The sequence below is a fragment of the Gracilinanus agilis genome, chromosome 5, assembly GCF_016433145.1.
Source record: "Gracilinanus agilis isolate LMUSP501 chromosome 5, AgileGrace, whole genome shotgun sequence".
NCBI classification, from domain to species: domain Eukaryota; kingdom Metazoa; phylum Chordata; class Mammalia; order Didelphimorphia; family Didelphidae; genus Gracilinanus; species Gracilinanus agilis.
The window spans coordinates 293,007,798-293,032,182 of record NC_058134.1 but is presented as its reverse complement, the minus strand read 5'-3'; the positions used below and the strand labels follow the sequence as shown (position 1 = coordinate 293,032,182).

The 24,385-nt window shown below is 48.6% G+C and overlaps 1 protein-coding gene across 1 annotated transcript in view; it reads right to left on the bottom strand.

Annotated features, from left to right (window-relative positions):
• The window catches only part of FMNL3 (formin like 3), a 75,242-nt gene that overhangs the window by 2,165 nt on the left and 48,692 nt on the right, over positions 1-24,385 (bottom strand). The window contains exons 5-22 of the mRNA XM_044677818.1: positions 17,740-17,823; positions 16,271-16,426; positions 14,509-14,617; positions 14,080-14,156; positions 13,697-13,790; positions 13,158-13,232; positions 11,873-11,983; positions 9,493-9,642; positions 8,676-8,777; positions 7,017-7,293; positions 6,504-6,572; positions 6,087-6,211; positions 5,753-5,955; positions 5,212-5,446; positions 5,041-5,109; positions 4,853-4,933; positions 4,465-4,594; positions 427-587 (exon numbers count right to left, since the gene is read on the bottom strand). Of these exons, the coding sequence (XP_044533753.1) occupies positions 427-587; positions 4,465-4,594; positions 4,853-4,933; positions 5,041-5,109; positions 5,212-5,446; positions 5,753-5,955; positions 6,087-6,211; positions 6,504-6,572; positions 7,017-7,293; positions 8,676-8,777; positions 9,493-9,642; positions 11,873-11,983; positions 13,158-13,232; positions 13,697-13,790; positions 14,080-14,156; positions 14,509-14,617; positions 16,271-16,426; positions 17,740-17,823 (2,308 nt within the window). The remainder of the gene's footprint in view (positions 1-426; positions 588-4,464; positions 4,595-4,852; positions 4,934-5,040; positions 5,110-5,211; positions 5,447-5,752; positions 5,956-6,086; positions 6,212-6,503; positions 6,573-7,016; positions 7,294-8,675; positions 8,778-9,492; positions 9,643-11,872; positions 11,984-13,157; positions 13,233-13,696; positions 13,791-14,079; positions 14,157-14,508; positions 14,618-16,270; positions 16,427-17,739; positions 17,824-24,385) is intronic.

Genomic DNA, 24,385 nt, shown 5'->3' with positions numbered 1-24,385 from the left:
ACACCTAAAATCTGGCTTCAGATGTGTACTGACTGGGTGGCTCTGGGAAAAAGCCTATTGAACCTATTTGCCTCAGTTTCCTCATCTGTAAAATGGAGATGACAACACCTTCTTCCTTGGACCAATATAAGCTCCAAATAATAATTGTTAAATGCTTATTATTAGCACAGTCCTTGGCACATGCTAATGTTAATGTTAGCAATTATCCTTACCTTGCATTTTTATGTCTGCCTTGCAAAAATGGGACCTGCATTTGGACACCAGACTTTGTAGAGCTCAACCCCCCCAAAACCCCCACCAAAAAAAAATATTACACACACATGTTTAAGAAATGCTTTTTGATGACAATGGAACTCAGTAGGGGCCAAAGGGAGAAATGAGCACATCTTCCCTTCACCATTTTGTTTTCCCCACACAAAGCCCCACCTCTGCTGTCCTGGCATCTCTCTGGAGCTTGTCCAGCTTGCCCTCATTGGCACTGAGAAAGCTTCGGAGAACAGTATTGTCGTGAAGGCCACACTCGCGCCGGATCAGCTCCATTCCTCGGCCCAGCTCCTTTACATCCAGCAACACATTCTCTAAGGATACTGTGGGTGGACACCAGAGCTACAGGTTGAGGACATACACAAGAACCAGCATTCCCATCACCCTGCCTGGCCCATTTCACCTGGAGGAGAAAAGCTGTCTTTTGAACAAAACTATTGCCTTCACTGTCCTCCCCTTTCTGAATCCTCTGTCATTTCACCCACCTGAAATTGCTCTTCAGAGCCAGCTTCAATGCCAAACTGAATGGCTCATTTCTCAGGCCTCACTCTTCTTGACTTCTCTGTAGCTTCATATGCTGTTCATCCCCTCCCTTCTCCTCAATAGCTCCCTTTTCTGGATTTTCAGTACACTGTTCCTACCTGTCTAACCACCCTCTCAAGTTCTTTTGCTGGTTCTTCCCCTGTCACATCTGCTAACTATGGATGTACCACAAGACTCTTTCCTGGCCTTCTTCTCTTCTCTCTGCTCTCAGTGCTTCAGCAGCATCCTCTTCAGGCAGATGACCCCCTGGTCCCCTCCGGGTTTCTAGCCCTTTCACCTAAAGTACTGCCAAAGTCTCTTAACTGACTTCTCAATTCATCCTCCACACAGCCTCCAAGACATTTTTCCTGGAGCACAGGGCTGACCATGCCTGCATGATACATTCCAGCAGCTCCCTATTGTCCACTGAATCAAACATAAACCCTTTAAAGGTCTTCACAACCTGGCTCCATCCTCTTCCACAGCCTTACTAATTCCAGGCCCCTTCATGCCACCAATGGTGCAGCCAAGCTCTGCTCCTCACCACCCCACTCTCCCACACCTTTGCTGGGGAAGCCAAAGCCTGGAGCGCCCCCTCCCCATCCTTCCCTCTTAGAATTTCTCACTCCCCAAGACCACCTTCCCTCCCAGAATGACTTATTTATTCATTCTATACACTGCAGATATTTCTGTGTGTACATATTGTCTCCCGCAATAGAATGCAAGCTTCTTGGGGGGCAGGAACTTCACAGACGTCCTTAATTCCTAGCACCTAGCAAACACTGGCTAAATGCTCCTTCATTAATGCTATTCTCGCAAACCAGATGGAGACGCCAAACACTTAGATGGATTCGGAATGGATTCCACAGAGAGATCCCTCTTCTGGAACATTTTAAATAATGTTTTGGGTGAAAACAAGGATAGCATGCTTATCTGCATATGAAACAGAGCTAGGGAGGGCAAGGAACATCCTGGATAAGGGTCAGAGCCTAAAAAGATCTTAGTGGGCTAGAACACTGGACCAAAACAAATAAGGTGAACTTTTAACAGCCATGACTTATGGCAAAATCTTACAATTGGGTTTAAAAAAAAATCAAGTTCTGGCAAGACCTCCAGGAACTGATACAGAGCAAAATGAGCAGAACTAGGAGAACACTGTCCACAGAAAGTGAAATATTGTGGAACAATCCAACGTAATGGACTCTGCTACTAAACGCAGTGCAATGATCCAGAACAATTCTGAGGGACTTATGAGAAAGAACGCTATCCACACCCAGAGAAAGAACTGAGAGTAGAAATGCAGATGAAAATGTGATTTATCACTTGTTTATATGTATATAGGATTTGGTGTTTTGGTTTTTGAAAGATCACTCTATTGCAAATATGAATAACATGGAAATAGGTTTTGACCAATGATACATGTATAACCCAGTGGAATTGCTTGTCAGCCCTGGGAGAGTAGAGGGAAGAGCAGAGGGAAAAAATATTAATCATGTAACCATGGAAAAATACTTTAAAATAATTATTTCTAAATCAAGTTCAGGGGCTGCTGGGTAGCTCAGTGGATTGAGAGCCAGGCCTAGAGACAGGAGGTCCTAGGTTCAAATCTGGCCTCAGATACTTCCCAGTTGTATGACCCTGGGCAAGTCACTTGACCCCCATTGCCCAGCCCTTACCACTCTTCTGCCTTGGAACCAATACATAGTATTGACTCCAAGACAGAAAGTAAGGGTTTAAAAAAAAGACAAGTTCAGAAAAACAACAAGGGGAAAGGTTTTCTGATGGATTAACGATAAAACTCAAAATTAATCAACAATCTCTCAAACAGCCAAAAAAAAAAAAACCCCAAAAGCCCCTGTGCTCAGACTCCATTAAAAGAAGTAGGGCTCTGAGGTACCATCTCATACCGACCAGGTTGGCTAATAGGACCAGAAAGGAAAATGATAAATGTTGCAGAGGAAAATTGGGACATTAATTGGTGGAAGTATGAACTGATATGACCATTCTGTAGAGCAACATGGAACCATGCCCAAAGGGCCACAAAACTACACACACTTTGACTCAGCAACACCACAACAGGCCGATTCCCAGAGATCAGAGATGAGGGAAAAGGGCTGATCTGTAACCAAATATTTTTGGCGGCTCTTCGTAGTGACAAGGAATTAGAAACTGAGGGGACGTCCATCATGTCGGGGAATGGCTGAACAAGTTGAACTATATGGTTGTAATGGAATACTATTGTGCCATAAGAAACACTGAACAGAGTGAGTTCAGAAAAACTTGGAAAGACTTCTATGAACTGATGCAAAGTGAAGGGATCAGAGCCAGGAGAACAACGTGCACAGTAACAGAAATATTAGATGATGATCAACCAGAAAGGACTAAACTTATCCGCAAAGCAAGGCTCCAAGAGAACCTGAAGGGCCTCATGAAGAAAAGGTTCTCCACAGCCAAAGAAGAGTCAGAGGCAGATCAAAGCGAGCCGGCTTCCACTGTACTTCCTTTATGAGATCTCTACGGTACGTGTGATAAGCATCTTCTATCACCATACGGCAATATGGAAAGAGGTACTGCAGGAAAGCACTGCTACAACCTGTATCAAGATTATTCACCACCCCAGGAAGGAGAGGAGGGGAGGGAGGGAGAAAACCTGAATTTTAACATGTCAAAAAACAATCATCAAAAATCATTTCTATGTGGAACTGAAAACAATAAAAAATAAAAAGAAGTGGGACATCTAGAAAAGGGAAGAGATGAGCCTGCCTGGGGCCTGCATCCAAGAACCTTGTGAGGGCAGGTATCTAATCAGCGTGGGATAGGACAGCAGATAATGCATAGCAAGATCTAGGGGAGGAAGACCAACGGAGACTTTGTTTCCTTCAAAACTCAGCTCAGGTGCCCGGTGCCCGCACCTCCCACAGGAGCCTTTCCCGGTGCTCTCCCTGCCACGTGCACACAAACGATCTTGTCTTTATTTCACAGATACGGACATGCCGTCTCCCCAACAGAAACAGAATGGAAGTTCTTAAAAAAAGGACGAAGAAGAGGGCTCTCAGGCTTCCATTTCCCTGGAGCCTGGCCTCCGGGGATGGCCCTGGGAACCACCATGTACCGGGCAACAGGCTGCCAGGCTCTGGCCCAGAACAATGACTAAGAAATGGTGGGGCAGTGACCTCCAGCCTTCTCCCACCTACTCCCAGGAGGAGGTAATGGGCTCTCCCCATCCCAGGGCCGGGCCTTTTCCAGTAAGGGACCCGAGACCGTGGAGTAAGAAGGAGAAGGGGGGCCCCTCCGTCTCCAGAAGCTTTGGAAGGATCTCTCTCATGTCCCAGGCCCTCTGGACAGTGGGCAGGGAAAGACGGCTTTACGATACGTTTGGGAGCTCTCTCAAGCCCTCTCAGACATCACTAAAAACAGACCCTGAGCCTCCCAAGCCGAGCCTTGAGAAGCGAGGCGGCGGAAGGCCCGGCTCCACAAAGCGAGGAAGGGCTGGGCCAGGGCCCCGTCCTGGAGGAAGGCTCCCTCTGGGCAGCCCCGGTCGAGGCCCCGCCAAAAGCTTTGAAGTCCTCAGAAGGAAAAGAAAAAGGAGCTCGAGTGCCCCCAGCCCCCTGCCTCTTCCCTTCCTGGGATTGTCCCGGGCCGGAGGAAGGCCGGAGCTCATGCCCGGGGCCTGCTCACCTGCAGCGGCCTTCTCCACGAAGTGCAGCTCGTGCCAGAAGCCAGCCAGCTCCGGGTACTTCTCCTTCACGGTCAATGCAATGAAATGTAGCAGGGTCAGCTTCCGGTCCGTGGACTTGGTGTCCAGCAGCTACGGGCAGGGATGAGCATAGCTGAGGTGTGAAAAGACCTTCCCTGCCCCAGAGGCCCCCTTCTCCTTCCCCAGAGGCCCCCTCCCTTACTTCAACCCTTCCCCTGCCTCAGAGGCCCCCTCTCCTGCCCCAGCCCTTCCCCTGCCCCAAAGGCCTCTGCCCCCTTCCTCAACCCTTCTCCTGCCCCACAGACTTCCCCTCACCTGCCCAGGCCCCCTCCCCTTCGTATTGACCCCCGCCACCTGCCCAGGCCTTACCAGGTCCAGGCTCTGCAGCTTGAAGCCATACACGGCGCCCCTCTTGCTGCTGTTCATGTAGTTCCCCAGAGCGAGGATGATCTGCCAAGAAGGAGCCCCGGAGAGGGGGCAGGAGGCTCAGGCAGGTCTGTCCGACCTTCCCCATGGCCCCGGCGGCCCCAGGCCAGCCCTGCACCCTCCTGGCCTACCTCGAGCATCTGCTTCAGCCTCTGAGAAGACTTGACAGAGGCGGAAGCCGCAATGATGGCGTTGAGTTGCTGGAAGGAAGGACAGAGCGGCGAGTCAGTGGTGAGGTCAGAGGGGGGCCTGGACAAGGAAGGGGGAGATGGGCAGGTGCGGGAGCCGGGAAGGGGCAGTACCGGTGTGAGCATCTGCAGGTTGTCCTGGAAGTTGCCCAGGAAGGCCATGCCGGCCATGCGCTGCGTCAGCCGCTCCACCTTGCTAAAGAGCAACATGAAGCGGTCCTCGGCCGCCAGCTCTTCCAGGGGCTGCCGTTCCCGCTCGTATTGCCGCAAGAGCTTCACCTCGGCCTCCGTGGGCAGGAAGCGCATCAGGCACTCCACAAAGTCCACTGGGAGCGTCTGCAGGTCAAACCTGAGGCCGGAGAGGAGGCGGTTGGAGCCCGCCAGATCTGACCACTCTTCTGACCACCTTCCATCCGTCTCCCCCCGGCTCCTGCCATAGCCCTTGCTGGCCTCCTCACAGCCAGCGGGGGAGAAGGTGCCATCACCTGGGGGCCGGGAGAGGGGGCGGGCATGCCCAAGGGGCGAGCTGAGAGAGGCAGGGGGGGAGGGAGGGCTCCCGGGCAGCCCGGACTGGACATGGACGAGCATCGGCCGCGAGCCGGGGACTTGGGGAATGGCGGGGAGGGGAGGGTGGAGAAGAGGCGAAGCGGCCTACGTGTGGATGGCTCTGCAGATCTCCTCGGCTGAGCGGCCCGCCTTCCGCAGGGTGATGGCCAGGTTCTTGGCTCGGTTGGCTTCCAGCAAGGTCACCTTGCTAGCGGCCTTCTGGGACGTTTTGCTCTTGGAGCAGACGAGATCGAGAGCGGGACCCTGGGCTTTCGTCTTGAACAGTTCCTCGAACTTGTCCAGGTCCAGATCCTGGTGGAAACAAGGGAGGCTCTATTTGTCCAAGAGCCGCCACTCGCCCCCCAGCTCTGGGCCTTCGGCGACATTCCAGGGTGACGGCTATCTCCCAAGAAGCCTCCCTCTGAAGCCCAGCCCCCTCTCACTTCCAGAATCTTCTCATCATCCAGTTCACTAAAGACGGTGCCACTGATCTGGTTGGGCTTCAGCGCCGTCCAGTTAAACACAGGCAGACGGAACTTGGTCTTGATTGGTTTCTTGATACGGATAGCTAGGATGGAGGAACATGGGTGAAAGGCATTTTTAGGAGCAGCCAGAGGGCTCAGGGTGTCACAGCCCTGGGCCTGGAGGCAGGAAGACCTCAGACACGGGGCGAGTCCCTTAATCTCTGCTTGCTTTAATCCACTGGAGGGGAAAATGGCAAACCACTCCTTATCTTTGCCAAGAAGACCCCACGAACGGCACAGCCCATGGATGGTCAGGCATGACTGAATGGCAGCAGAGCCCTCAAGTGCAAGTTTCTCCTGTCCTGCCCCAGCTCTCAAAGGCCTGATGGCTCTTACCTGAAAGGCCCACAGTCAAGACCACTGAGGGAGCTGCTCCTGGGAGAGGAGGGGCGGGAGGACATTTTTCTAAGGGAAGAAAAGGAAGAACAGAACAATGGGGGAATGTCTTCAGGCCCTTCCCTCCTCCTGCCTCTAAGCCCAGAGCATGGAGGGCCCTTTACTATTCTTGAAGATTCTAGGTAAAGAGCAGGCTCTCTACCAGCCCGGTAGTAACGTGGATGCCTTGTCACTAGCTTAAGTTCTTCTTTCCCTTGTTTTCTATCTGTGGAGACAAGAGCAATGCAGGTCATCAGCCGTCTCTGAATCCCCAGAGCTTTGGTCTCCTCATGAAACCACAGAAGCGATGACCCCTCCGTGGGCCCTTTGCCTTCTAGTTCTACATGCTCTCCTCCATCCTATCACCTTGTCCCCATTTCTGCAGTTCACTCTTGCTTTTCCTACTCTGCTAGGTCTTCCTTCATCCCTCTCTCCTGACCTGGATCCTTCTTGGCACCAGGACGCTCTGCTTACCTGGCAGAGGGGGCGCTGGAGGCGGGAGGGGTGGAGCCGGCGGCGGGGGCAGGGGTAGGGTCTCTTCCGGGAATGAGGGGGGAGCCACTGGGTCGAGGTCTGATGGGCACAGAGTCTCACTGAGCTCAGGAGGGCCCAGCTTGGCATGATCGCTGCCCATCGAGTCCAAGGCCCCGGGGTGTGGATCTAGATGGCACCTGTGCTGAAAGGCTTCCTCCTTCTCCTTGATAAGCCTCCGAAGCGTGTGGACCTGATGACTCGTGTTCTCGTAGGTCTCCTGCATGGCAGACAGCATTAATCTGGTGGGAGGGGTAGGGTGGACAGTAGAGAGGGGGGCCCCTGGGACCTGCATGAGGGCAAGGGATGCCCCGGTTGCGGGATTTTCCACCTGAGTCTCTGTCAGGGTGCTCAGCACTCAAAGCTACTGAAATGGGAATGGGAAAGGCCTAGAGCGAAGTAAGGGAGATTAAAAGAGAACAAGCATTACATTCTAAAAGAACAGAACTGATAAGGCCAAAGGGTTATGAAAGAATGTATTCCTTTTGATCCAGCAATACCACACTGAGTCTATCCCAAAGAGATTTTAAAAAATGGGAAAGGACCTGTTTGTACAAAAATACTTAGAGCTGCTTTTTTTTGTGGTGGCAAAGAATTGAAAATTGAGAGAATGTCCATCAATTGGCTGAACAATTTGTGATATATGATAGTGCTGGAATGCTATAATGATGAATGGGATAATTTCAGAAAGAGAAGGAAAAACCTCCATGAACTGATACAGAATGAAATGAGCAGAACCAGGTGAATATTATACACAGTAACTGAAACACTATGGGACAATCAAATATGATAGACTTAGCTACTAACAGCAAATGCAACGACCCAGGACAATTCTGAGGGACTTATGAGAAAAAACACTATCCACATCCAGAGAAAGAACTTTTGGAGGAGAAATGCAGATGAAAACGTGATTTATCACTTGTTTATTTGGGTAGATGCTTTGGGGTTCAGGTTCTCTACACTTACAAAAAATGAATAATATGGAAATATTACATTACATTTATAACTCAGAAAAATAAATTAACTAATTAAAAGAGTAGAATTGACTTCCCAGCTTAGTGCGGGGCAAACAGCAACAGAAGAATGACGTATATGTGGCCACCTCCAGAGAAAGAACTGACAAAGGGAACTAAGCAAGATAGCTTGATTTATGCATCTATCTTCTTGTCAAAGGATGCCTTTTCTAATGAGGGGAGGGAGGGAACTGATTATCTTAATATGTTAAATATTACAAACAAATACGTTTCTTTAAAAAAAAAAAAAGAGAGTGGCAGAACAGAAAGACACACAAGGTCACCCCCATCTAAGACACCCAAACTCAGCAGCATCTGTCACCCCCAGCTCAAGGCAGTGCTAGTGTGGAGTCCCAGATTGGGGATCAGGTGATTTGCTAAACTCAGCTTCTACCCCAGCTCCTAATGGGACGTGGCCACATGGTGACCCTGTCTAGGCCTTGACTTCAAACTGGACCATGGTTTTATCTTCCTCAAAGAAAAAAAGGGAAATAAAAAGATCCAAAAGTGCTTCAGAAGCAAATGAGTTAAGGCCCTGCAAAGGGATTCCTGGGGTCTTCCTGTCTGCCTCCTCCGCTCACCCCCATACCTTTATGTTCTCTAGCTCCTTCTCCCTCTGGAGCAGCTGCTTTTCCAGTTCCGCCACACGCATCATGTTTTCATTTTCGAGATCCAGCAACTTTTCGGATAACTATAGGAGATGAAGGTAGGAGATGGCAGCTCTGGGGATTCAGAGAAATCTGAATCTGGCTTCCTACAGCCTGCATCATCCCTGAGAAAAATGCTCAGCCCTGTCTCTGTTGCTCAGTGCCAGGTGCCAAAACACAAGCAGGAGAGGGAAGTCTCCATGGGACAGAAGTCCTTGGGCACCCCCAAACAGCATTCCCCACAGGCCAAGTGTATGGGGGGAGGCTTGCCTGGTCCTTCATCTTCTGGGATCCAGCACCCAAACAGGCCCACAGGTTGGTTCATGTCCAGCACTGAGGTCATCTGTGGGGGTCTGACCTACAGACCCAGGAGGTTAAGTCTGGCCTCAGTCTCTTTTAGTATAAAGGATGTTTGAGACAGAGCCCATTCCTTTTTTTACCTTGTCTTAGAATCAATACTGTGTATTGGTTCCAAGGCAGAAAAGTGGTAAGGGCTAAGCAATGAGAGTTAAGTAACTTGCCCAGGGTCACCTAGCAAGGCAGTGTCTAAGGCCAGAATTGAACCCAGGGTTTCCCGTCTCTAGGCCTATCTCTCAATCCACTGAGCCACCCAGCTGTCCCTAAGAGAGCCCATTCCTGGAGAGACCCCAGGCCTTTGGTTCTGCTCTAAGAGGGCATGAGCTACATTTTTCTCCAAAACTACCAACACTCAAACCTTTCTCCACTTTGTCTCAGGCAGCCAAAGGAGTTGACACCTACTTGGGAAATATGCTCCTCCAGCTCCTCCACCTTCTCCAATGCCACATTCTTGGTTTCAGCATCCTCCAGCAGTCCACCAACATCAAATACATTGTCTAAGTATGCCTGAATTTGCACTTGTAACTTCTCACTTTCTGTATGCCTTGACTTCTGGAGAAGAAATGAAAATATGGAATATTTAGGCACAGAGTTGATATATGCCAACAGAATCCTGATGCCATCCTAAATGGAATAATAGATGTTTGGAACAGAGAGAAGGACTACTAGTCATTGCTGGCTGTCAAGGATCAGATCTTAGAAAAGATTTGGCGGTTAAGGGGAGAACATTTTTAACTCAAAGTTTCAGTTGAGTTGGAAACTATATTTCAGAGGATTTAGAAGAAAGTGAGTGAAGAAAAAACAGAGGCACCCTTTTCAAGGAGACTGGCTGAGAAAAGGAGGTCTAGTGATGGGTTTTTTAAGGCTGGAGAAAGCCTTAGACATGTTTGTTGATAACAAGGAAAGAACCAGTGGATAGGGGAAAGGAAGATTATAGAAAGAAGGATAACTGTGGGAGCCATCTACTGGAAAAGAAGGGAGGGGATGGAATTAGGGGTACATGTAGAAGGATTCACCTTGTTGAGGAAAAGTCCCACCCTTTAATCAGAAAGTGGAGTAAAGAAACAGTGGGAGATGAAGTCAAGGCACTGGAGGTGAGAAGAGGGAGCAAATGGCTTCTTGGTAAGTACAAGGCAAGATCTTTCCTTGACAAGCACTGGAGAAAGGGAGGTGTGAAAAGCTGGAGAGGAGTTGCTGTTTCTTGAATCCAATACTCCATCTCCTGTCTCCATTCCATTTCCTCTCTGACTCTGTCTCTGTCTCTCTCTCTCCCTCTCTCTCTGTCTGTCCCCCTCATCCCCGCCCCATTCTGAATCTCTCTCTGGTAAATGCTGAGTGATTTACATGTTTGTCTCCCTTGTCAGAGCATGAGCTCCTTGCAGGCAGAATATACCCATTTTTATCTTTCTCTTTTTTTTTTTTTAAACCCTTGTACTTCGGTGTATTGTCTCATAGGTGGAAGAGTGGTAAGGGTGGGCAATGGGGGTCAAGTGACTTGCCCAGGGTCACACAGCTGAGAAGTGACTGAGGCCGGGTTTGAACCTAGGACCTCCCGTCTCTAGGCCTGACTCTCAATCCACTGAGCTACCCAGCTGCCCCCTTTATCTTTCTTTTTATCCACAGTGCTTAGCATGGGGCATGGCACACGGTTGGCATTTAATAAATTCTCACTGACTGAGAGGACAAAGTTGACAACAGTGGGTGATCCAGAAAATCGGGGAAGGAGGAATAAAAAAAGTGGATGATTTACATTACAGTAAGGGCACAGCTGAGGTGAGGGGACAGAGATAAAGTAGCCTCAGTCAGCATAACTGAGTGAATTTCTCCAGCTCTGTTCAGTAGCACATGAGAAGGAGACAGAGGTGTCATAGCATCAGCAGGAAAAGGGAAAAACAGAAAGGGTGGGAAGGCCCAGAACAGGGATGACAGCCTTGGAAAGCACTGAGAAATAAAGAGATCAGATGTCACCATGAGAGTGACTCCAGGGTCAGGAGGAGAAAGGTCCAGGCAGAGGGACTGATGGGATTTTAGATCACAGAACTGGAAAGTTTGTGGGTGACTGTCCCTGTGCAGATCACAGAGCCAGAGGGAGAGCTGATGGGAGTTAAGCAGGCTGAAGTGCGCCAAGAAACATTAACGTTTATGTTGGCATCCTTTAGGGAAGAAGCAGGAGAGGAAGGCTGTGAGCCATGCACTGAACTCACTGAGAAAAGAATAAAAATGCCTCAGAGGCTGGTGGATTATTAATCTGGAAAGAGAGGAATTTCAAAGGGGAGGTGGACAAGTGACAACAGCAAAAAAGCAACAGGAAACAAGGAGTATTATCACCTTCCTCTGGGGCCATCAAGTCAGGGGCTGTGAGAGAAGATATGATTGGTACTAAAAAAAATAGCCAGAGAGGCTGTATCTTTGGGGACAACCTGGTCTCTGTGAATGCTAGAAGAAGGAAGGAACATTAGAGGAAGAGAGAGAAGAGGAATTTGTTGATCATGAAAGGCTGGTTGTCTGGCACCCAGCTCCCAAGCTTGTGCCAAAGATCACGTGTGATAATATTTGTAAAGTATAATAGGGACTTAAGAAACGCTTGTTCGCTCCTTCTCGCCCTCCCTTCCTTCTTCCCCATCCCTTAAAACCAAGGTCAGACTAGTGGCAAACTAATGTAAAGCCCCAAGCTATGGAAGAAAGTCCAGGGACCATGGGAGAACCTCAAAGGTCTTGGGGGAGAAGCGGTGGGAAGAGGACTGGTTAGGAGGTCTGTTCTGGAGTTGGCACCGAGACTCACCTGCAAGAACTCCTCCAGGCCAAGCTTGGTGAACTCATACTGCAAGTGGACTCGGAAATTCATATCTTCTACTGAATGTACCACAATGTTGATGAACTGCATGCAGGCTACCTGGAGAAGCAGGACAGAGTACTGAGTGAGATGAATGAGAAGCTTAGAGACAGGAGACATGTGGCCTTTTCATGGTTTATATTCATTTAGTTTTTAGCATGTTCTAATCACAGAGGCCATCTTTCCTCATCTGTAAAAGGAGATAATACAAAAAAAAATAATAATAAAATTTATGAGCATCAGGTTCCCAAGGTTCTTGGGGGAATCCAATGAGATAATGCCTGTAAAGCACTTTGCAAACCTTAGAGAACCAAGTAAATGCTAGCTCTCATCATTAGAGGGGAAAGAAACTCCCTGGGCATAATGTGGCAGACTCCCACCGAGAGAGAGCACAGGGCTTTTTTCAGGGGAGGAATGTAGGGTGGCGGAGAGTCCAGGCTCCCATCACTCCTCTTTCATCAAAGAAAGTTTTCCAAAGACGAAGGATGCAGAAAGAGGGGCTCCTGACATAGGGAGGGGAACATAGATGGAGCACTGGCCTGGAAACAGGAGGTCCTGGGTTCAAATCTGGCCTCAGAAACTTCTTAGCTATGTGACCCTTAACCCCATTGCCCAGCCTTTACTGCTCTTCTGCCTTGGAACCAATATTTAGTATAGATTCTAAGATGGAAAGTATGGGTTTAAAAAAAAGAAAAGAAAAATGCTGTGTAAAATGGGGCCCAAACATCCTCAACTCTATCTATATGGGAATCTTGAGTCTGTGAATATAAATGAAGGAGAAGGAACTAAGAAATAAGACACACACATAACTCCATTAGCCTTATTCTGAATAGCACCCATTTTAACTTGAAATTGCCTATTAAAGCACAGATAACTCCCATGCACACCGTAGATAAGGGGAATATGTGCTACTTCTTCTGGGGGACTGTTGAAGAAATCCTAGCATGGAACATCAGGGAATGCCCTTGGAGGAGCCCAGAACTTTGGCAGCCAAGGCTGTGGAAACAGAGGAAGAGGCAGGGCTGGGAGAGTCCAGCCAGACCACAGGCCCCTCGGGCTTGGGAAAGCACAGGGGAGCAGGCGCCCCCTGGGATCAGGCTGCACTGCCTGCTGCACTAGGTGACACAAGAGGATTTTTTTAAAAAAAGAAGATCGTTTCCCCCCTTCCAGATGTTCGTGGCTGTCAGGGAATACACGACCTACAGATGCTGGACCCCCAGAGAATGCGGCTCACCATGAAGTCGATGTTGCTGTCCTCATTCCGGAAGTACTCCATCAACTTCTCAAAGCGGTAGAGCTCTTTGCACACCTGTGTGGGACACACACAGCCTCAGTGCTAGGACCAGCCACCCTCGAGCAAGCATCACTCACCAGAGACGCTGAGCACCTCTCAAAAGGGACTCTCTGAAAGGAGTGACTCTGAGGGTAAATGGTGGAGGTGACATAACAGAAAGCTCCAGATCAGGAAACCCAAGGCTGGAATGTGTTGCCTCCCATTACATCTTCCCATGCATGCTTTGGGCCAGCTCTCCTTGGACAGCCAACATCAGCCCCTCTGGACCACTCTGGAGAGGCCTGGGAAAGCCTCTGCACAAATGAGGCAAGAGCCTCAACAGTTCCTCTTCTACTCCACTCTAGGGGAGCCTCATTTTCTAGCAGAGAGCTCCCCCATTCAAGTCACCCCCAGACTGTAAAAATGCTCAGCTATTCTCCGTCCCTTCCACTGTTTCCAGTTCCTTCTCCCTTCCCAAAGGGCAGAAGCAGGAGGCTGACCTCTTTGAAGTTGTCGAAGGCAGCTAGGATGATCTCATGGCCTCCCCTCACCAAGCACACAGCGGCTAGCAGCTCCAGAACAAGGGCTTTGGTCCTAGGGGCAAGAAAAAGAAATGCACAGGTCCTAACCCCACAAAAATTCACTTCTATCCAATGAAGTTCTTCCAAAGTAGAAAACTGTTGGAAGATTCTCACACTAAGCTACTGGAACAAAGGGGGAAATGGGGATAACGTTGTTCCCAAGCATGGAAGAAAGTTCCCCAGATGAGACGCTGGTCCTTGGTGAGGTCACAGTGGCCAGAGAGCTCCTTGCCAGGCGCAGGGAGGTATGTGGGTCTCTACAGCCCAGGGCGGAAGAGGGGCCAAAAGAAGAAAGCCCTCACCTGGGGTTCTTGTTGTTGAGACTGAGGGCAATCTCATTGACAGCATGGGGATGGGACATGACCAGGTTGAATCCATACTGCAGAGAAAAGGAACAAAACAATGAGAAAATCCTGAAAGGAAAGCTTAGCCAGGAGCAAAGTGGAAGCTGATCTCTGCTCCTTTTTTCCCATTTTGCATCGGGAAGGATAGAAAGTTGTGGCCAAATGGAGCCTTATTAGGCAGGAAAGGGCTGGATCATGGAGGGTGTTCACAGAGCAGTGTACTTGGGGTAGATGATACACAGGTACCCCTCAGCACCTTTCAAAATGCCAAAGGAAAGAAATGGATTCAAAAGAGAATTTGGGTTGGACCAATGCTGCCCATTAAGGTAGAGCAGGCTCTGGCCCCCTCCCACAAGGCCAAGCAGGTGAGAGATGACTTCTGCATACCTGGTAGTTCATAATAGCCCTGAGGCAGAGGATACAGACATGAACGTCATCCTTCTGGCTCACGAGGCGGGAGTTCTTCAGGGCCCTTCTCCCAGGAAGAGTGCTGTACCTGGGGAGAAGAGGAGGCTTTACAAAATAACAGAAACTGGAAGTCAGAAGGGATCTCAGCAGCCATCTAGTTTGGCCCACACACAAAGAAAAAGCCCACCATGGTGCACCTGAGCCAGCCTGTGCTCAAGGACTGCTAAGGCCTCTCAGTGCCCTCTGGATGGCTCTAAGTATGGGGAAGCATTTCCTGTCATCAAGCCTGTCTTTGCCCCAATGCTCCTGGTGGTGTGGTGTCCTCCAGGGCAAAAGAGAATTAAGTCTAGTCTTTAAGCATTTAGTGCAGAAGCCAATGCCGCTAGCAGACGATGCTCCAGGAACCTCCAACTACATCACTGACAGAGGTTCATCTTGCCAGCTGGTCATGAATGAACACCTAAGGCTGTGTCTTCCAATTCTCCCTAATAGCAAACCAGCCTAATTTCTCAACCAATGTATGGGGTGCTTTAGCTCCTAAAGACAGAAACCATCTCTGGAGAATTAAGAGTGCTGGGAACCTGACTCTGGAAAAATCCTATTTCTCCACTTACTCCCTTCTCAGTCCCGAAGACCGTCTTGCTTAACCCAGAGAGATCAGCTTCCCAGAACCTAATCTAGAGGGAAAAACCCCCATTACCACACATTTTTAAGGGCTGTTAGGGATTGAATCTCCTGCTTACCATCCCAGGTCTGATATTCCAAGAAAGGAAGAGCTAAGCAAACTCAAGTTGCCAGACAGGCTTCTCAGTCTGGCCCTGCACTTTCAGGTGTCCAAGTATCTCCTTAGCAAGTCCTCAACCTCAGGGCCAAAAACCCCATATCTTACATGGTAAGCACATAGAGCAACTTTCACAGGAAAACTCAGGAGGCCTAGATGCATGGTGGAAATAATGGGGCACAGAGAACGATTCCCAAAATGGGTAGGAAAGAGGTATGGCTAGAAAAGGGGTGGAATCCAAGGAAAGGGGAAACAAGAGTCCAAGGGAAGGAATCGCTGGGCTTTTGAGTTGTCCTTTGTGCCATTCTGTCTCAAAGTTATGGCCCTTCAAAACATCTCAGATGTAGGGGTATATAGAATACTTAGGGAGAAAATTTCCCCCAAAGAGGGAGGAAAAACCAAAGGAAAGGGGGCAATGAAAGGAAAGTTGGTTGGGCTTAGAGAAGCTTATGGAGTATAAAAACATCCAGAGAAGCCAACAGAGAACAGAACAAAGGACAAATGCTAGCCAGGTGAGGAAAAACACCAAAAAAGAGAAGGGGCCCTGAATTCACAAATTCATGTGAAAGAGGTAGGAAGGGAGATTTTTTTTTTTTCCCCAGGATAAGATTGGGTTATGGAAGAATAAAAGCAGTTTAAGGGAAGAAGCAACTTCCTAGATCTGAAGGGAGAGGGGAGAAGGAGAATTTCAGAAGAGGAACAAATACTTACCCAGGACAAACTGGCAGGCAGAGCCAGGGGAACAGAGAGAGCACAAACCAGAGGACAGACTGTCAGGCAGAAGGAAAGAGAACCAAGCCCTGGAAGCAGAGACAGAGAGAGAAAGGAAGGCCATGAGTGCTCACTGCCAACCCCTAGGCTCTGGGCTCACAGGGAGAAGAAGAGGAGGGAGAGGGAGGAGGAGGAGGAGGAGGAAGAGCAGGAGAGCAGGCTGGTACACACGGCAAGACCTATACATACCGTAGCACAGACTGGCGCGCAGAGCGAGCGAGGCTATTGGCAAAAGGAGCTGACAGGGCACTGGGCTGCTGCTGCAGATCCTCGATGGACCTGCTCCAGGACCGCAGCTTCTCAAAAGCGCCTTCATCACTGCTTTCCAGACCCTCAAAATCAAACCTGAAGCATGGAAAGACACACACCACATACACATGTGCATGCACACACATGAAGAAGAGACTCGGTGCAAGGCTCCTGGAGACGGCCTCAATGATTCGTGTCTCTCTAGCAACAAGGAGCAAAGGCCAGGAGAGCAGAAAGCAACACAGAGGCTGTGGGGAGCAAAGACAATTAAGATGGGGAAGATGGCATTGTGGCATGTGGACCAAGGAAGTCAGATCTTGGCTCTGCTCCCCATTCATCACCTGCAATAAGTCACCTTTTTCTGAGTTCTTCATCTGTAAAATGAGGGAGCTGGACTAAATTGCCTCCGGCATCCATTTCTGCTCAAAATCAATTGCTATAACTCCCTGGTGCGACCAGCCATCTTAGAACAGGAGCACCAAGAATGACCAGAGATCCACACTTACGGGGGAATTGACTTTCCAGGAAGATCCAGCTCTTTCAGCTGTTGCTGGCTTATAGACATGAGCTGGAAATCCTCAGGGCAATCATGACTGATGGCCGCATGGTTGAATCTACCTCTCTGGTAAGAGAGAACTTTGCCTAGTCATGTACGCTCAGCTATAAGGGAATTCTATCCTTCCTCTCAAGGAACTTAGACTCTAGTTGGGCAAATGGCAATGTTAAAACAAAAGTTAGAGAATGCAGGGAATAGAGTGTATAAGACATAGCAGCTTTTCAAAGCTGTCTGGTCAAGCAGATTAGGACTGGGTTTTTCTGAATATTGAAAATATCTACAGGGGATAGGGACAACCAAAGGGACAGCCATGCGCCTGAGAATTACTGTTAAGTGTTTTAGTGAGCAGATTAAACTAACTCTCTGTCTCTGTGTCTCTGTCTCTGTGTCTATCTCTCTCTCAGAGTGAGTGGGGAAAAAAGATAGGCTAAAGGGATGACAGAAGAAACACTGGAAAATACAGTCCTAATACTGATCAGACTTTTTGGTGCTATCAGCAGGAATTAATTACAAGCTTCATTCACGTTTCAATCAGAGGTTCTTTTAACCTTCTGAAGATTGTTCCTGTGATCTCTGAAGTCCAAGTAACAACCTGTCACTTTAAGAGAAACAAAGGTTGCTCACCTGTAAGAAGACTTAGCTCTCCAGATGTGTATTCTATATTTTAATTTTCATAAGGATTTTCTAGGAGAAAATTTCTCCAGTAAAAGCATTCCTCCTCCCACTACCTCCACCCCCAACTTTGCCACAAAATCTTTTCTTCATTCAGGATATTTCTAGGTCAAAGGGGGTTGCCCAGAGGACAGCTTGTCTCCCTCTACCTTTTCAACTCTGACTTCCAGGCTGTACTCACATGACAGAACATTGTGCAAAAGACAGGTAATCGACCAGCACGTCCAGCCCCTTGTTCTCATCACTCAGAAACTCTCGGACCCACCTGCAGACAGGAAATGCAGACCCTCAGCATTGTTCTTCTTCATAAAGCGGGGGGAAGGCTGAGGGTGGAGCAGAGGACCTCGGTGGGGCCATACCATGGTCTGAAGGACTTCCCTGAGAGCTGGACACAAAGCAGCCCCTTCCCCAACGGCCCCCTCTCCCCCGGCCCAGGGGCCTCAAAGGATCCTTGCCGGCCACGTACTGACTATGGATGCTCTACTGAATCTTCATTTAGTTTTAAACTTACCTATTTTCCCATTGAATTTGAATATGGTTCTGGCCACACTGGGACGCCTCTGCTCTAGACAACTACTTTTCTCCTGGCAGCAGCACAGTAACCCAGAGTGATCAGCCAGGGAATGGAAAGCCCAAGGACTGACCAATCCTAAATCCTCCTGAATGTCCTCGAATTGGAAGAATCTATTCTCCCTCTCTCTGGACTCAGGCGACAGACTCGTACATGCCTAAGTTTATACGCTTGTATTTCCTTCCCCCAAAAAAAGTTAAGCTCCCTCCCCAAAAACCAGAGGGCCATGGATGAAAACATTTACAGCATGTGTCACCCGAGAGAATGTGACAAAATGCATTTTCACTCTAGTCAAGCAAAGAAGAATGTGTGTTTTTTGGGCTGGCGAATCAAGGAAACGTGGAAGAAACATGTTCAGGGAGAGGGAGACTAGCAGGAGGAGAAGTTGGGGAAACAGCCGCAGGGACGACTCTAACAATGTGACGACCTTGGCTGAAGGGCAAGGGCCCCCTTGGCCAACAAGGAAACGATGTTTCTTTTTCATCTTTTTTTCCCCAATCCCAGCATAGGGAGGCATGCCTTGAAGGCTGGGAGCCCTGGACCACCTAAGATGTGGGACGGAATCGCTGACACGGTAGACGCTTGGGTAAGCTCCCTGATCTTTGGGGTTTTCTGATTGCTCAGGACGTGGTCAGCTCTGGCCGGCCGGGCCCCGTCCCCCTTCCTCTCAGTGGGAAGGCCGGGGTTGGGGCGCCAGGTTGGATGGCAGGCCACACCCTTGGTGCTACGACGCAGAGCAGGCTCCGGCCCAGACAGCCAGGCCCGGGGGAGAGCTGGCAGCGGGCTCAGGCCAAAGCTGACACCGGAGCCGCCTCAAGCTAGCTTCCTCTCCGGGGGCTGACAGGCCTCCCATTTCCTGTCTGTCTGCTCTCCAGCTCCCCACCCCCTTCTCATTTCCTGTCTGAAGCCACACTGCTATTTTCAGGCCCTTGACATGTTGAGGAGAGGTTAAAGGGCGCCTAAGCAAGGCAGAGAAACCAGCACATACAGTAAGCTCAGAAATACCATCTTCTGCCCCTAGGGATGCCCTCCTCGAGGCCTGACATTCTCTCCCGCCATCCCACTCCTTCTTTCCATTCCCTGACACTGACGACCAGCTCTCTCCTCTTCCCATCTGAATTTTGTACCACCAGATCTAACTCTCACACTTTCCTAGCCCAAGAGACGTGGGCAGCCAGTAGCAACGGCCACTCCATCCCATGGAGGCCAGGGCAGAGTCGAGGTCATTCTAAAATGCCAGGCAGGGCGCCAAAAGCCTGTCTTCGGATCACCATTTCTCTGGCCACAGACTACCCCAGATCCTGTCCTTTCCAGGGACCCTCCAAAACAGAGTGGCAACCTTACTGGATTTGAAGCCCAAAGTTATATTTTGTATATTCAAATCAATTAATTCAGCTCTGAATTCTAATGCTTTAATTTCATCTTGTAAATTTTTCTTAAGTTAGACTATTTCTTGGATTTCATCTTGAGAACGGTTAATAAAAAGATCAACAATTTGACATGGTATCATTAAAGAATCATTCTGGGGTGCTTCAACATATATACTGACTCTGCCTCACACAGCTCCTCAACTCTACTTCAGCTATGCACAAAGATGGTCATACCACGGCCATGTTTAAGCATTCTGAAATCTTCCTATCCAACAATAACCTCTCCCTCTGCCTTCCCTTACTACTTCCCTACCTACTCTTTGTCCACACGGAGACCTCCAATCTCTTGACCCTCAATTCTCCCCTGTACTAGCTCCTCTCTTCTCTTTCCTCTCTTGATCCCTTGGAAGAGAGAGTGGCAGAAGGCATCTGAGTGACAGGAGGTGAGAAAGAGGGGAAAAGAGGGAGTTCACTGCAAATGGCTTTGGCTTTTTTCAGTAAAATATGAATCAAGGTTCTCAGCTGAGAGCGAGTAGAGGGGAAGCCATGAGAGGTTTGAGGAGGTAATGAAGAGGTTTGGAAGAGCCCCTGGAGAGAGTGGGAGAATGAGTTGATAAGGGAAGTATAGTAGAATTCCCTGGCAGCAACGAGGGCCCAGTTGAGACTATGTAACATAAATTTGGGGTAGTCCCCGTTAGAATGGTTATATAATTTTCTTTACCTTCATGCAGCAACATGGTAGGAGTGAAGATAAGGAACAGTGGGAGTGCAGGGCTGAGGTTTGGCTTGGTGTAATCAGTGAAGTGATATGGGGGTAAGGGATTCAAGAGAGTAGGATAGTATAACATTGAACTGGTTCACCAAAGGGTCAAAATAGGTGGCCTTAACAAAGTCAACCCCTCTACCTTCCATCCTATCACCTCCAAATACTGCCCCCCGCTGACAGTCACACTCTACCATTTATTTTCAATTTCTCCCTCTCTATTGGTTCATTCCCTACTGCCTACAAACATGGCCATGCCTCCCTCATCCTCAAAAAACTCACTTGGCCTTTTCTATATCCCCCTAACTACCATTCTCTATCTTTTCTGCTCTTTGTGACTAAACTCCTTGAAAAGGTTTTTTATAACAAATACTTCCACTTTCTCTCAAATCTCCTCATTCTGTCAAAAAGATACCAATGATACTTTAGAGGTCAAATCCAATGGCCTTTTCCCAATCCTCATTCTCCTTGACCTCCCTGCAGCCTCTGACATTGTTAATCATCTCCTTGAAAAGCCCTTCTTTCTGCATTTTCAGGACACCATTTTCTCCTGGTCTTCTTCTTACCAATCTGACCAATATTTCTCTGTCTCCTTTACTAGATCCACACCCTCTGTCCCAAAGGCTCTGTTCTTGGGTCCTCTTCTCCTTCTATAACTATTTAATTATCATCTCTATACTGATGATTCGAATATCTCCTTATCCTGCCCCAATTTCTCTGCTAACCTCTGTACATCCTCAACTGCCTTTTAGATATCCTGAACTGGACATTTAGTAGCCATCTTAAATTCAACATGGGGGGCAGCTAGGTGGCTCAGTGGATTGAGAGTCAGGCCTAGAGATGGGAGATCCTGGGTTCAAATCTGGCCTCAGATACTGCCTAGCTATGTGATCCTGGACAAGTCACTTAACCCCCATTGCCTAGCCCTTACCACTCTTCTGCCTTGGAACCAATACTTGGTATTAATTCCAAGATGGAAGGTAAGGGTTTAAAAAATAAAAATAAATAAATTCAACATGGTCTAAAACAAAATTTCTTCTGTTTCCCTTAACTTCTCCCCACCTCTGTCTCCATTCTCCCAGTCCCCCAGGCTCTCAACACAGGAGTCACCCTGGATTCCTCACTATTTCTCTCCCCTACATCCAAGGGGTTACCAAGGCCTGATGATTTCACTTTTGCACTATTTCTCAAGTATGCCCTCTTCTCTCTTCTGACATTATCACCATTCTAGTATAGGCCCTCATCATCTGGTGTCTGGTAACAGCCTGCAGATGGGTCTGCCTGCCTCGAGACTCTCCCACTCTAATGCTTCATCCCTTCAGTCACTAACATGATTTTCTCAAGTTCAGATCTGATCATGTCATATCACTGCGCTCCCCATCCCCAGTCCAACTCTAATTTCACCTCCAGGATTAAATAAAAAGTCCTCTGCTTAGCATTCAAAACACTTCGTAACCTAGATCTGCCCTTCCTTTCCAGTTTCCCTGTACCTTAGTCTCTACTATATAGCCTTCCACACAGGGATACTGGCCTTCTGACTGTTCCCAACACTCCATCTCTCAGCATTTCCTCCGGCTGTCTCCCATGCCTGGAAAGCTTTCTCTCCTACATTCTGACTCCTGACTTCCCTGGATTCCTTTAAGTCCCAACTAAAATCTCATCTTCTCTAGGGAGCTTTCCTTGATCTCTCTTAATTCTAATGTCTTCCCTCTTAATTATTTCCTTTTTATCTTTATATAGAGCTTGCTGTGTCTATATTTCTTTGTATGTTGTTTCTCCCATTAGATTGTAAGCTGCTTGAGGGCAAGGATTGGCTTTTACCTCTTTTTATATTCCCAGCCCATAGCACAGTGCCTGGCACATAGTGGGCACTTGAAATGTTTCCTGATTGAGTAATCCATCATCACAAGCATCCATTTTGGAGTTGTTTCTTTTTAACTTTTATTTCTTCCTTCAGTTCTATGAATCATCCCTGGCAGGCAGAGGGCCAGCATATCAAGTATCTCTATACTCAGCCTCTTTCTGAGAGGCCTCCTCTTGCCAGAAAAGTGTCTCCTTCTCCCCACATCTTTTTCTCTGTCTCTCTCCCCTTCTTCCCCCTCCCACCCAAGGCTGTAAATATAGACAATCATCAACGCAGAGGTGATAATTAAACCCACGTGAGCGAGTGAGGTCACCAAGGGAAAGAAGAGAAGAGGGGCCAAGGCAGAGCCCTGGGGGACACTTATATTTTGTGGGTGTGCTGTGGATGATGAAGGTCCCAGTAAAGAACACTGGGAGGTCACAGTCAAAACAGGTAGGAAGAAAACCAAGAGAGATGAGTTTCCTGAAAAGGAGAAGCACTTACTATGTGCTGGGCACTCTGCTAATCCTGAGGATATGAAAAGAGGCAAGAAGACAGTCCTGGACCTCAAGTGGCTATCTATATTCTAAAAGGGAGAGATAATCTCTAAAGGAGAGCCAATGTTGGAAAGTGGGGAAAGGAGTTTGAGGGTGCACATGCCACAGCTGTAAGGTTTGGAAATGTTTGAATAATGGGGTGATCGTCTTGTTTTGGGCAGGAGAAGATGAAAACTCACCTATAAAAGCCCAGAGTCTATATTCTAGTGATAAGTGAAGCACCAGGGCCAAGGTCTGGCAAAAGATAAGGAGGCTTCAGGACGTCCCAGAGGCTAGAATCCCAGGTCATATGGTCCCTTCCAGCAATCCTGGGTCCAGCAGACAAACAGAGGATTCACAAGGGGTCCACAGAAGCTCTACAGCTTCTAAGGTTATTAAATGGAGGAAATGGGGGGAGGGGGGACTTACTCTCAGTGGCCTTCCTTCTTCAGCATTTGACTGCAATAGGAACTTCCTGGGAACTACGGGGAAAGCCCTGCTCGGGGAAGAGCTCTTTAAAATAAGGCAGGGTAGGGGGGCAGCTGGGTAGTTCAGTGGATTGAGAGTCAAGCCTAGAGATGGGAGGTCCTGGGTTCAAATCCAGTCTCAGACACTTCCCAGCTATGTGACCCTGGACAAGTCACTTGACCCCCACTGCCCACCCTTACCACTCTTCCACCTAGGAGCCAATACACAGAAGTTAAGGGTTTAAAAAAAATAAAAAGAAAAATAAGGCAGGGTAGTAACCAGCTACTTAATTCACTGAGCACTGGACAGGATGAGCTTAGATCTGTGAAGCTGACTGCCTCTCTTCCAGTGGTCAGGCCCAGTCAGGAGACACCAACATGGACACCCCTTCTCTTTTCTCTGCCGGGCTCCTTCCTCCTGCCTAGTACTTAAAAAAATCACCCAGGAAAGAACACCAGCTTCTCCAAAGCTGTTTTCAGATGTGCACTGGGAATCTCTCAGTTAGGACAGGATCTGTGCTGGTTCCCGTCCTCTCTGGCGGGGTTTCCTGTTAGGGCTGCAGCTGACTCTCTACAGGTGTCCTGTGGGCAAAGGGAGCCCCCCAGGCGCATACACCATGTGGATGAGTGAGGAGGTGGCTCCCCGCCAGCATCCAGCTTAGACAAGAGGCGAAAAGGCATCTGACATCACTGGGCTTTGTTCTCTACCCTTTCCTTTGCTCCTCACAGGAAGTCAGGAATACAGGGCTGGCAAGAGTCCTACTTAGACTCCCCCTTGGGCCCTGAGTGTGCCCCTTCTCCCCACATATTTGAAGAAAAGCCCAGAATGATCTGAAGCTTGTTACACATGCTGAGGATGATAGAGATGATTTTTTAGCTTTGCTGGAGGGAAAGAGAATGAATATTCAACGTGGGAAAGGGATGGCTGGTCAGGACAGGTAGGATGACAATAATGTAGGAGATTGAGAAGCAGGAAAATGTCCAAAGGGAGTGACCAGGATGAGGAGGATCTGGGGCAGGAGCTGGGGATGATTAGCCCAGTGGGGAAGATAAGGTTTGGGGGATGATGCAGGACTCTATACCTGTCTTCAGCATTTGAAAAGCTGCTGGGCAGAATAAAGATTAGACTAGTTCTACTTGACCCACAGAGGGAAGAACTAGGAGCTGTATAATGGGGAGAAGCTGTAGAGAGGCAAATTTTAGCTTGAAATAACAAAAAACTCCCTATTAGGAGCTGGAGTTCCCCCCTTCCTGGAGGGCACCAAAGAAGAGGCCCA